Genomic DNA, 14,487 nt, shown 5'->3' with positions numbered 1-14,487 from the left:
GCCTTGTTTTGGAGCATTCCCACCTGCTGACCCTTTACCCAGGCCAGATGAGTAACTCCTCATGGATCTGGCTGTCCTCACTGTACCTCCCCAATATAAACACCATTTGCCTCAAGAAAAAAAGTTCTAATTATTCAGACAACAGGGTAGCAGTCAGGTCTTGTGCAAATTCTTGCTAACACTGGTGGAAATTCGGGACATAAGGAGAAGACCATTTCACCTGCTTCTGAGTTTCTTCACCGAAAGCACCAAACCTTAGCATTCACTCATGCCACCTACAAATAATTAGCTATGACTATGTGCCAATTATTGTGTTAGACACTGAGGATATGAAGACAAATGGCACACTCCCTTCCCTCAAGTTGCTCCTAGCTCTTAGTAAACTACAAGCTCTGAGAGGTAGTCTCATTTGATGGCTAATAGCATGAGTCCTAGAATCAACTGCCATGCTTAAGTCCTAACTCTACCACTTACTATCTGTGTAACCTTGGGCAGGTAACTTGACTTTTCTGTTCCGCAGTTTCCTCATCTTTTAAATAAGGTTGGGAAGATGAGTTAGCCCATGTCAGGCACTTAGAGCAATGCCAAGCAATTGTAAATCCTCAATAAATATTTATTATCATTACTGCTACAAGCCAAAGTGATTTCTTCCAAAGCTTGCCCTATAAAAATGAGTTGCCTCATTCAGTGAATAAGGTAACTTTAGCTTTTTTAGAAAATCACTTTCATTATGTGGATAGAAATGGAAGCTGAGGTGGGGGTGAGGGGTGATGATCTTCAAATGAAGGGAGAATGAATCTCCTTATCCAGCTTATTTTGAGGATGTGTGCCAATTAGAAGCAGGTAGTACTACTGACATTTTATAAACAATTATTTACCCTAACAGCCTCAGATACGTGGAGAATTTCCTTAAAACACACACACACACACACACAGCTTGTTCTGGCCACTTCCTTTCTGTGGGCCTTGATTTCCTCATCTGTGGGTTCAAAGGGTTGCATTGAGTTGATTACTGAAGGCCCTTCAGGCTCCAACACTCCTTCCTTCTGTTCCTAGTGCTCAACTGTTATTCCCAGAGAAAGAAAATGTATATAAAATCTTAAAAGATTTGTTGGAAAAATTCCTGTTGTGATAAGGGTTTTGACTAGGGAAGAGAATCCTGATTTGGTCAACCATTGATCATTGATCAAAACACATGCTTTTATTATAATTATATGCCAAAATCATATACAGTAATGTAAAGATTTGAAGAGACCTTAAATTAGAACATCTAATCCAGGGTTTCTCAACCTTGACATTATTGACATTTTAGACCAGATTATTCTTTGCTTGGAGGGGGAGGCTGTCCTGTGTGTTGTAAGATGTTGAGCAGCATCCCTGGCCTCTGCCCACTAGATGCCAGTAGCAATCCCCCCCCATATACACACAATTGTGACAACCAAAAATGTCTCCAGACATAGCAAATGTCCCCTGGGGAGAGGATTGACAGATTTAGCTAATGTATTTTAACTGGCCACACTACCTGCAAAGGGGGGCAACTCACCCTCAACTGAGAACCATCAAAATTCTAACCCCTTGTTACTTCAAAGTTCAGCTTGGGTACTACCTTGGAACTCGCCAGAAAAGCAGGATCTCAGGCCTTAACCTAGACCTACTGAATAAGAAAAGGCAGGCATTTAACAATTCCCCAGGTGATTTATATGCATATTAAAGTTTGAGAAACCTTGACTTAGTCTTAACCTTGTATATATAAAACCCAAGATTTATATATCTATAGATAGATAGATGATAGATAGATGATAGATAGATGATAGATAGATGATAGATAGATAGATAGATAGATAGATAGATAGATAGATGATAGATATCAGACTTACTGATGATGCTTTAAAAAAGTATAGATGTCCACCATGATGTATTCTAATTTGGTAGTTCTGAGGTAAGACCCCAGAATCCGTATATCTAATTCTCACTGCTACTTCTGCCCAGTGAGCCTAAAATGCATCAGGGTTTATAAAACATTGATCTATTTGGTCCAACCCTTTCACTTCACAAATGAAGCTGAAGTCCAAATGTGAAAAGTGACTTACACGGGTCACAAAGATTCAGTTGAAGAAGCATGGTTAAGCTCCAGAATTAGACCCCAGGCCCACTGACTTCTCATCTAGTATTTCTCTTGCTTTCCACTGCTCCTTACACTGTCATTAAAGTTGCCTGCCAAAAGTTGTCTCCTCCTAAGAGAAGATAAAGAAAACAGGTGTTGCAAAATCAGACTCTCACACCTCCAAAAACTTTAAGAGTTACTGGCTTTGAGGACAGATAGTACCCTGGTAGGAATGCTGATTCTGAATGTTGCGATTGAAAACAGACTGACCTAAGGGAAATCTATATCTCAATTCAGTTCAGCAGAGAATATTGCAGATAAAAGAGCACAAGGCATTCAAGTGCATTTTGAAATGAAATGAAATGAGGAGCAAGCAGTGAACATCTTAAACAGTATGGCAATGAATCTGCATTCTACTTTAGGTTAGTTACAGCACTGAAGATACACACACCTGGCCAGTGCCACCAGCAGGGCACCATCTCTGAGTAGGCATCCCAAGATGCAGAAGCATACCTTCTGGGTAGGATACGTGAGCTCAGTGCAAGGTATGCTGGGAGCCAACAGTCACCTTAAAAGAGTTTAGGAAACACCTCACTTCACAGATTGGATTAGAATACTCTAGGATGAAGCAGTCTTTAGCTGCAGTTTGGGGCTTCCAGAAGCCACTGAAATTTGTGTGTGGGGGGGAAATCCAAAGACTACTTTTTGAGGTTTTTTTGTTTTGTTTTGAAGATTTTATTTATTTATTTATTTATTTATTTATTTATTTATTTATTATCAGAGAGAGAGAGCACAAGCAGGGAGAGCTGAGCTGCAGGCAGAGGGAGAAGCAGGCTCCCCACTGAGCAAGGAGCCTGATGCGGGACTCGACCCCAAGACTCTAAGATCATGACCTGAGCTGAAGGTAGATGCTTAACCAACTGAGCCATCCAGGCATCCCCCAAACACTGTTCTGACCCAAGGCCAGGACTGGAGAATTTACCACCTCCAGAAATCAGCTTGAATTCCAATATCTTCATATTCCAGAAAAAATGCAACATCCACCACTTAGAAGAAGAAATCTGGAAATGGCAAGCATGAAGCAATCTTTGCAGGCTGTCCACCCCACCACAACCCATATAGCCCAGGGCAAAAGCAGATGGAAAAATTAATGTGTTCATTTGACAACTGCCCCCCCCCAAAGGCTAGACTCTATAATTCATTTTTTTCCTAAACCCCTAAGTTATTCATTAACAAGTGTTAAGAGTGCCCAAGGGACACTGCTGGATCACATTTACCTTTATAGTTAAAATGATTTGTTAAGGGTTTATGAGCAATTTCTTAAACGCCAGTTGATTACCGGATTGTCTTAGAAAAAGGAAAAAAGCACTTCCAACAGCTTATGATTGCTGATTTTCCCACCTGGAATTAACCAAGAAGTAGTGAAGTAGGCAGGTAGAGTGTCTACTATGTGCCCTGTGCTGTGGTGGACATGACACAAAATATAGGATAAAGAAGATAGGATATTTTCCTCATTCTCAAAGAACTTATAAATTCCATACACATGAAACAAGGACAATTACAAATTAAGGTGCATGCATTCAGAGTTGAGAAAAAGAATAGTTACCAGAGAAGAAAGCCTTCATGGAAGAGGTGGAACTGTCTAGGACAGGGTGCCTTTGTGCCTTCCCAAATCACAAACCATTTCTAAGGCAGGGAGTGAGGTATATGAGATCATTGCTTCAAGATATGAGGTCCAATCATCTATTTGGGATATACATAGCTTTTTTCAGATTTTATGACATTCATCCATTTAACAAATATTTATTGACCCCTGCTATGTGCCGGGCATTTTTCTAGGAGCTAGAGATAGACCAGTAAACAAGGCAGGGAAGTCCCTGCCCTCACGGAGAGTCCATCTTAATTGGGATAAGAGACAAGAAGCACATATTGAAATAATTATAAAGCAGGATGAGAGGATAGAGAGTGACAGAGGGTGTGATTTTATACAGGGAGAGTCAGCCAACGACTCTGAGGAGGTGACATCTGAGTTGAGACCTTAGTAGAATGAGAGAGAAGCCAGGTGGATCAGATACCTGGAAAGGACTTGTTTCCTTGGTCAATCTTGCCTTGTCTGAGCATTAGCAAGACTTTGTAACATCTTGCTCCCAAACTACACCTGTTGCATTCGAGATGGCGGGTTCCATCTTCTCCTCTAATCCAGTGTACCTACTTTTGAGATAAAAAAAAAATGTTCCATCACTCCTTCGAGCTGATGGATTCTAGTTACCAGCAAGCATACTGGAAATATTGATGGGAGTTGGGTGATCATTTTAACTGTCAATGCTAGAAGATGCAAATGGTTTAGTTTAGTTTTGACCCAGGCAGTTTAAAAACCACTAGATTCTCTATTTCTGACAATCATTAAAAAATCTGAACTAAAACTATTTTAGACACTACTATTAATCAACTATATTATTAGTCTGACAATTCCTTTTATGAAAAAACTGGAAAATGTTTCCTAAACTTAAACTCAAAAAAAGCCTTCTAACTTCTGTTTTGATCTTGATAGTTTATTTTTAAGAGCACATTATATCTACTTTATTCTGTAAGTCTCTTGAAGGCTTCAGACCAAAAGCAATAAAATTCTGAACTGACCTAAATGCCTTCCCCTCCACCTCTCCAATTCCTTTCCATGCCAAGTTCTCATAACTCCATGAAGCCTGTTCATCCAGCTTCGTGTAAGGTTTGTCTCCTCAACAGATTATTCCAGGATAGTGACTACATCTTAGACTTTGTTTTACCCCTCTATTGTATCTAGCACTGTACTTTGCCCCCAAGCACTGTATAAATACTTGTTTTTTGATCAACTAAATGTAGGCACTTATTGAAGTAAGCCTGGAGAGAAGTCACAGTGCTATAGAAACTGTCTTTCCAAGTTCTTTGTTGGCAAATTCAGTTACTGATGTGCTTTCTGATAATTAGAATCCTAGGGACGAGGGGAATGACCGACCTCGTCAACAAGTGTGGCTTCCTAATAGACACTGAGTCATTGTATGGTAATCTGTCTGCCCAGGAAACCAAGTCATTTCTTACATACACAGGTCACTGAAGAGACCCTTCACTTTCCTGCTGGGAAATGCAGTCACTTGTCTGGAAAATAGAATGATCATTCCAATATCTTATCATTAACACAAGATTCAGTGTATACCTGGTTTCTTGGAGCACTGCCTAGGATGAGTTGAGCATTTCAAATAAACTGTTAATCATGAATGGAGAAAAACTTTCACTTAGATTAGGGCTGATGGAAGAGGCTATAGAGTGGAAGGGACAGATGTTTTGAAAGAACAGATTTGGTAACTTATATGCAATGGAGCTAAGGCAGTGTTAACATTTCTAATATGGGGTTTGGAAGAATAATGACTTCTTTCCTTACCTTAAGCATTGCCATAGGTGGTCAGCCCTAAAGCAAAAAGGCCAGCAGAGCCTGTATCTCTTCTCAAGTTACTACCATTGCCTCCAGTGTTGGCCTCCAGGAGGGCTGCATTTAATGACTCCTTTTCCTTCCATTTATTTGTTTGAAAGTTAAGCTTGTTTAGTTATCATTGATTTGTTGTGGGCTGTCAGGGGTGATTTATCAATAGTTTGTTCATAGTGACCTTTAAAATACAGCTATGTTATTGCAGCCATGTCATTTTCACAGTATCAGAGAAATGATTTAGTTGACATATTCATGATCTTTTACAACTTACTAAATGTATGGAGTGCTGAGCTTTTTCTCTTTGATTTTGTTTCATTAAAACTTGATAACATATTAGGTAGATATTATCACTTAGTCTTGAAAGTTAATTTGAACTTTTTAGTTACTCAAAGTATCTTTAACCACATTTCTCTAACAGGACTACAATGAATTAAATGAGCGAGACTATTGGAACATTTGGCAAGGTGATATTTGCAAGAAGGTTTTAATCTTTCAGGCTGATCTGCTTTGTTTTCAAGGGCAACTGCTCCTTGAATGTGCAATCCAATTTAGTAATGTGATTTCCTTTTCTGATTTTTGCTTTTCGTAACCATGCTAACATTTGTTTTCTTAAGAGCTATGGTGTTTTTCTTCTGGGCAGGAAGTGTTTTCTTGAAGTGTATCTTGACAAACAAGTTGATGAAGGGCCAGTGGGGTTCAACTAGTAGACCAGAAGAATACTACAGGTTTGTGGTGCCTGACAGCAGGTGATCTTCATCCTGAGTGGATTCAAATGAGAATTTTCCCAAGAGATTTCTGACATGGTTATAGATATATAGAATCATTTGGGGAGAGTGTAAATAAATTGGTACAGCTTTTACAGAGACTAAGCTGGCAACAATGTGATATTTTCCATCTATCATATTGGCAAAATTTTTGAAGATTGATAAAAGCCAGTGGTGGGAAATGTGTGGAGTAATGGGTACTCTCATACTCCATCGACAAAAGTATATATTACCTTTCAGAGAGTAATTTGGAAATATGAATAAAAATTGTAAATGCATGTACTATTTGATCCAGCAACTCCTTTTCTGACACTTAGACTAAAGAAATACTTGTCCACTTTGGCAAAGATATATACACAACTATATTCATTGTGAAATATGAAGAGAGAACACAGTGAGAAATGAGGCAAAGAGATAGAAGGGAGGTATCAGCAGGAATTATTTATTATGTGAGCTTGGCTCTCTGCAGAACGTTTGGTATACATCTCTTTTCCCCATTAAATGCCAGAAATACCCTTCAGTTATTATAATAATCAAAACATTCTGGGGCGCCTGGGTAGCGCAGTCGTTAAGCGTCTGCCTTCGGCTCAGGGCGTGATCCCGGCGTTTCGGGATCAAGTCCCACATCAGGCTCCTCCGCTATGAGCCTGCTTCTTCCTTTCCCACTCCCCTGCTGTGTTCCCTCTTTCACTGGCTGTCTCTCTGTCACATAAATAATAAATAAAATCTTTAAAAATAATAATAATAATCAAAACATTCTACCACACATAAACCTTCCTAAACACTCCTAAAGGAGTACTCCCCTTACTTGGTTGAGAACCACTGGGGCTTTATCAAGAATAACCATTTAGACAAGAAGTAAAAAGTGTTGGTGAGGATGTGGAGAAAAAGGAACACTTGTGCACTGTTGGTGAGAACACAAATTGGTACAACCAGTGTGGAAAACAGTATGGGATTTCCTCAGAAAATTAAAAATAGAAATACCTTATGATCCAGTAACTTCACTAATGGATATTTACACAAAGAAAGCTAAAACACTAATTTGAAAAGATATATATATCTCTATGTTTATTGCAGCATTATTTACAATAGCCAAGATATGGAAGCAACCTACATGCCCATTGATAGATGAATGGATAAAGAAGATGTGGTATAATATATACAATGGAATATTGTGAAGTCATAAAAAGGATGAGATCTTGCCATTTGCAACAACATGGGTAGACCTAGAGGGCATTATGCTAAATGAAATCAGTCAGACTGAAAAAGACAAATACCATATGATTTCACTTACATGTGAAACCTGAAAAAACAAATGAATAAACAAACAAGGAAAAAGCAGAATCAGACCTATTAATACAGAGAACAAACGAAGGGATGCCAGAGGGAAGGGAGGTGGGGAGATGGGCAAAATGAGTGAAGAAGAGTGGAAGATACAGACTTGCAGTTACAGAATGAATGAGTCATGGGAATAACAGATACAGCATAAGGAATGTTGTCAATGATATTGTAATAGCATTGGAGGATGACAGATGGTAGCTACACTTGTGGTGAGCATATCATAATGTATAGAGAAGTTGAATCACTATGTTTTACACCTGAAATTAATGTAACATTAGATGTCAACTATATTCAAAGAAAAAAACTTTAAGGGGCACCTGGATGGTTTAGTCAATTAAGTGTCAGACTCTTGATTTCAGCTCAGGTCATAATCTCAGGGTCCTGAGATGGAGACCCACATTGGCTTCTCACTCAACAGTGTGTCTGCTGGAGATTCTCCCTCTCTCTCTGCCCCTCCCCCCTCAAATAGATAAATAAATCTTTTTTTAAAATTTAAGGAGGACTTCTTATGCTCTGCTAATGAGTTTGGACTTGCTCCTGTAGGGCCTGAGCTTCTCAAATTATAGTAGGAGATGGTGTGCAAAAAGATACTTGAATTCCTAAGATAAACATAGCTAATCTTCTTGAAGCATCAACTTTATCTAAATACTTTTTTTAAATTGAGGGAAATATGGTAATATATAATTTTATATTAAACACAGATATAATATGCAATAGAATGCTAGATGATTATGAATTATTATGACAAAAGAAGAGAAAGTTACTACTTGCACTGAGCTGATTCTAACTATTCTCCAAACTTCTGGGGATTTTTCAGGTGGAAAGTTAGAGAAGCAATGGAAATTATGAGTCAATGAGTGTTGGAAACAAGGGGAAATTATGATCAGATTTTCATTTTAGAAAGATCACTTTCTCTGAAATTGGAGAATATATTGGAAGAAGATGACACATGCAGCCAGACCAGTTGGGAGTAATAATGAAAGTTATCTTGGAGAGGAGGGCTTGAGATGAAAGATATTTAGAAAGTATACTTCATATGGCTTAATGAATGAGTGGTTATGAAAAATGAAAGAAATCAAGTTATTGAGAGTGCTGACCATGATTCTACTTTGGGCAGCTAGTTAATAATAAGATAGAGAAGTTAAAAGATTAGCAGAATTGGGGAAGAAAAGGCAAAAGTTAATTGAAATCTTCGAACATACTGATTTTGAGTTGGCTATAGATTTCCAATGGATATGTAGAGTAAATAATAGTAAACATGTAGTTCCAACTCGTGGAATAAATCTAGTCTGGTAATCTAGCTTTTGAAATTGTAATTATATTGGCGGTCATTAAAGCCATGAGCATGAATAAGCTAACCCAAGGAAAGTGAGTGGAATGACAAGAAGAGTTCTGAGAACAGAACCGTGGGAAAAAACGATTTTCAAAGATTTGGTTGAGGAGGAGGAACCTGCAAAGGAGACTGAGAAAGAGTAATTCTAAAGGTAGTGGAAGAAAATCAGGAAAGAATAGTGCCATGGAAGTCAAGAAAGCAAAGGAGGGGAAGGAAAGGAAGGGAAGTTTTAGGTAGATGGGAGTGACCAATAGTATCAAGTGACACAGAAAATAATGTTAGGTAGTGATGAAATACATAAATTGAATTTGACAGTTAAGAGAGGTCATTAAAGTAGTTTCAGCCAGATTGCAACAGGTTGTAATGGGTTGAAAGTTCCCACTGCAGTGAGATAATAAAATGCATAGTAAGATAGCTGGAGATGTTTTTGAGGGTTTCTTGTTTGTTCCTTTGTTTATTGTTGTTAGAATAAAGCTTGACTGTCTTCAAATACTGAAGGCAAGGAACTAGAAGATGGAAGGATTGGAGGTAATTTGAGCAAGAGGAAAATTAGTGAAGATCTCAGAGCATATGTGAAATGATATCCAGAAGGGTAGAAGGGAAGAAGACAAGGATGGACCTAGATGTAGGGATGTTTGTCACTATGTCAAGGCAGAATGTTTGGTGTGCTCCCTGTCCCAAATGCTCTCTATCATCTTGGTGATAGAGGAAGCAAAGCAACCTGTTGTAAGGGTAAAGGGTAGGTGGAGTAGAGAAGAAGTCTGAGAAGAGAGGTTAAAATTTGGAATAGGCATTAAATGGATGGGAAATGTTACTGATTGAGAAAATATGGATGGATTTCTGGTAGTGTTGTGGTTCTAGCTGCCAAAGACCAAGCTTTTATAGAAACCCCAGTGTGGTTGTGTGATAATTTCTTTCTAGACTAAGCAACCTGGACAGAGAAGGAGAGGTATGATGGCCTGAAATAGAACTTCGTTCAATGAATAAAATTTGGTGACTGCTGGGGAGCAATGAAGTCTCATAACCAACCTATTATCTGACCATTAAAAATGATACAATTCGCTCTCTGTTCCTTTGTGCTCAGCAAATAGCTGCACCATTTTTGACAGTGCCAACCACATTCCAGAGACATGATAGTAAAGGCTGGAACAAACAAAACTGGCTGTATTTGATGCCTGGCCTGCAGGCTGCTTCCATCTGTGACAAAATAGGTATTGGTACTATTTATGACTACCTCAGCTGCATCATCTGCACATGTGATTCCACCCATGAAAAAATTCAGCAGCACTGTCAAGGCTGATATAGGGAAGCTTGTCAACAATAGGAAGCCCATCTCCATCTTCTAGGAGTTAGATATTGCCAACATCAAATGCGATGATGCTGGTGTTGAATATGTTGTGGAGTCCACTCATCTCTTCCCTCTCTTGGAGAAGACTGGAGCTCAGTTAGGGTTGGAGCCTCATCATCTATTCCCCTTTCTCAGATATCCTCATAAGAATATGCCTCATAAGAGGCATGATCACTACCTCAAGATTATCACCATTTCCTCCTGCACCATGAACTGCTTGGCACCTTGGTCAAGATTATTCATCCATGTCAACTTTGGGATCATGGAGAGACTTATGATCACAGTTCACACCATCACTTCCACTCTGAAAAATATGGATTGCTCTTCTAGAAAACTGTGGCATGTTGGTCATGGTGCTTCTCAGATCATCATCTCTGCAAACACTGACACTGCCAAGACTGTGGGCAAAATCATTCCCGAGCTGAATGGGAGTCCCACGGGCATAGTCTTCTGTGTTTTTACCCCCAACATGTCTGCCATGAATCTGACCTGCACTCTGAAAAAGAAGACAAATATGGTGACATCAAGAAGGTGTTAAATAAAAAAAGAAGGTGTTAAGTCAGGCATTGGAGGGCCCCTTGAAGGATATCCTGGCCTACACAGAGGACCAGGTTGTCTCCTGTGAGTTTAACAGTGACACCTATTCCTCTACCTTTGATGTCTGGGCCAGCATTGCTCTTAATGACCATGTTGTCAAGTTCATTCACTTACATGACAATAAATTTGACTATAGGAACCACATTATGGACTTCACGTTTCACATGGCTTGTAAGGAATAAGAGCCCTGAGCCAGTACTCCCAATAACAGCACAAAAGGAAGAAAGAGGTCCTCACTTCTGGGGAGTCCTGTCTCAAATCTATCCTTAGGACATTGAGAATTTTCATCCTCAACATGATTCCCATCCCATGTCCCCTAGAACAAGGATACCATCAACACAGTACCCAATACCCAGTAGGCAAAAAATAAGGTGGCTTGCTACGAGCAAAACTGTGAAGCATGCCAGCCAAAGAGTATGAGGACTTGCAAATAATAGCTTTAGTATAGACATCATTTGAACATGGAATAGAAATGGGCCTTAGTTCATGGTCTCTAGGCATTACTGTTTAGGCCCTGTGAAATATATTGAGACACTTTCCCCTTTCCTTCTTTGTATCATTCTATGATGTATTTTTTTCCTCTACTAACCTACTCATAAGGGTTAAAGCTGGCTGTACATGTCTCTTCAGCCGCTAGCACCCCTGTAGCTGTGACACCATCATAACTGCCACATTTTAACCCAGGAAACCATGAAATATGTCACAAAATACAAAACCAAGTTACTCTAACCCACTTAATAGAGGCAACTGGCCCATTCAGGCAGAGGGAGGATATTTCCCATGTGAGCTCTCTGTGTGATAGGGGAGGCTCTTTGTAAATATGTATACAGAGGCAGGGGCCTTTCTGTGGGCTCCAAGGGTGGTCTTGAGGTCTGGGAACCCTCAGGCCATATTTCTGTCCACGTTTTTATTTGTGCATCCATTAAGAAAAGATCTTAGTATGACCTAAGAATAGCTGTTCTTCAACCCCTCATGAGGCACAGGCCCTATGGGAGGTCAGTAGCCAAGCACAGAAATTCTTCCCCATTTAGGGGACCCCATGATTATAAATGGAAGCACGAAGAAATGTAGGTCCCATGTAAAGGTTTCGGAGTTAGTTATTCTGGTCATGTGTTCTGTGGGTCATGAAGAAGATCCTTAAGTCCTCAAATAACTCCCCATTGAATTATGCTACCAGGCTCTGTTCCTTTGGGTTAAGCATGTGTCTATCTGTCTGCATCTNCCTTACCCCCCCCCCCACTGGGGAAGCTACTCTAAAAACATACAGCTAGAACAAGAAGAAAGTAAGTGGGAGTGCTGGAAGCTTGAAAGAGAGCCAGAAAATGTAAATTTGGGCTGGTGAGGTCAAAACTACCAACTCTGGGAAGGGCTGGCTCAGAGCTTACTTGCTTGCTTGCTGTCTGTACTCAGTGTGAGAGCTTAGGCCAGGAATCACCTGTCAAACCCAAGAAAGCATAGAACCACAAGTGCCCTTTAACATAGTTAAAATGTCCATGCTACCCAGAGCAATCTACACTTTCAATGCTATCCCGATCAAAATACCAAGGACATTTTTCAAAGAACTGGAACAAATAGTCCTCAAATTTGTATGGAAACAGAAAAGGCCCCGAATCTCCAAGGAACTGTTGAAAAGGAAAAACAAAGCTGGGGGCATCACAATGCCGGATTTCGAGCTGTACTACAAAGCTGTGATCACAAAGACAGCATGGTACTGGCACAAAAACAGACACATAGACCAATGGAACAGAATAGAGAGCCCAGAAATGGACCCTCGGCTCTTTGGGCAACTAATATTTGATAAAGCAGGAAAAAACATCCAGTGGGAAAAAGACAGTCTCTTCAATAAATGGTGCTGGGAAAATTGGACAGCTACATGCAAAAGAATGAAACTTGACCACTATCTCACACCATACACAAAAATAAACTCCAAATGGATGAAAGACCTCGATGTGAGACAGGAATCCATCAAAATTCTAGAGGAGAACATAGGCAGCAACCTCTACGACATCGGCCAAAGCAACCTTTTTCATGACACATCCCCAAAGGCAAGAGAAACAAAAGATAAAATGAATTTATGGGACTTCATCAAGATTAAAAGTTTCTGCACAGCCAAGGAAACAGTCAGAAAAACTAAGAGGCAGCCCACGGAATGGGAGAATATATTTGCAAATGACACTACAGATAAAGGACTGGTATCCAAGATCTACAAAGAACTTCTCAAACTCAATACACGAGAAACAAATAAACAAATCAAAAAATGGGCAGAAGATATGAACAGACACTTTTCCAATGAAGACATACAAATGGCTAACAGACACATGAAAAAATGTTCAAAATCATTAGCCATCAAGGAAATTCAAATCAAAACCACACTGAGATACCACCTTACGCCAGTTAGAATGGCAAAAATAGACAAGGCAAGAAACAACAATTGTTGGAGAGGATGTGGAGAAAGGGGATCCCTCCTACATTGTTGGTGGGAATGCAAGTTGGTACAGCCACTCTGGAAAACAGTGTGGAGGTCCCTTAAAAAGTTAAAAATTGAGCTACCCTATGATCCAGCCATTGCACTACTGGGTATTTACCCCAAAGATACAGACGTAGTGAAGAGAAGGGCCATATGCACCCCAATGTTCATAGCAGCAATGTCCACAATAGCTAAATCGTGGAAGGAGCTGAGATGCCCTTCAACAGATGACTGGATTAAGAAGTTGTGGTCCATATATACAATGGAATATTACTCAGCTATCAGAAAGAACGAGTTCTCAACATTTGCTACAACATGGACAGCACTGGAGGAGATAATGCTAAGTGAAATAAGTCAAGCAGAGAAAGACAACTATCATATGATTTCTCTCATCTATGGAACATAAGAACTAGGATGATCAGTAGGGGAAGAAAGGGATAAAGAAAGGGGGGGTAATCAGAAGGGGGAATGAAACATGAGAGACTATGGACTATGAGAAACAAACTGAGGACTTCAGAGGGGAGGGGGGTGGGGGAATGGGATAGACCGGTGATGGGTAGTAAGGAGGGCACGTATTGCATGGTGCACTGGGTGTTATACACAACTAATGAATCATCGAGCCTTACATCGGAAACCGGGGATGTACTGTATGGTGACTAACATAATATAATAAAAAATCATTAAAAAAAAAAAAAAGAACCACAAGTGCCCTTATCCTTGTCTTTTTAGGATGCAGCTGTGTATTTGCTCAGCAGGAAGCAGCTTAGTACATAGAAAGAAGTAATTTGGGACTCCTTTTAGGGAAGAAGACAAGACCTGAGTAAGCCATGGGCTCATGCTGGCCTGAACTTCAAGTATCTCTGGGCTTTTTAGCACTGTGTAAGTAGGAAAGCTCCTGAAAGAGAAGTGAGGGAGGGGAGTGGAGATCATATGTTGTTAATTAGTAAAGAAGGAATGAGAAGAATGCCACACTTAAGCTTAAGTTCTCCTTGTAGGTTGATGACAAACCACATGTAAAGTTTAAGATGAGCATTTTCAAACTCATCCTTCTGCCCCACTGGAGCAGCTCCAGC

General features: G+C 39.8%; 1 protein-coding gene across 1 annotated transcript; it reads left to right on the top strand.

Moving 5' to 3' along the window:
* Positions 1–10,501: 10,501 nt before the first annotated feature.
* LOC103679768 (glyceraldehyde-3-phosphate dehydrogenase-like) lies at positions 10,502–11,129 on the top strand. The gene is made up of 2 exons (XM_008709318.1): positions 10,502–10,867; positions 10,899–11,129. Exons 1-2 carry the CDS (start codon positions 10,502–10,504, stop codon positions 11,127–11,129), a joined length of 597 nt encoding a protein of 198 aa, XP_008707540.1.
* Positions 11,130–14,487: the final 3,358 nt, after the last annotated feature.

The sequence above is a fragment of the Ursus maritimus genome (assembly GCF_017311325.1).
Source record: "Ursus maritimus isolate PB19 chromosome X unlocalized genomic scaffold, ASM1731132v1 scaffold_X1, whole genome shotgun sequence".
NCBI lineage: Eukaryota > Metazoa > Chordata > Mammalia > Carnivora > Ursidae > Ursus > Ursus maritimus.
Note: the sequence above shows the minus strand (reverse complement) of the source record. Positions and strands in the feature narration are given on the sequence as shown.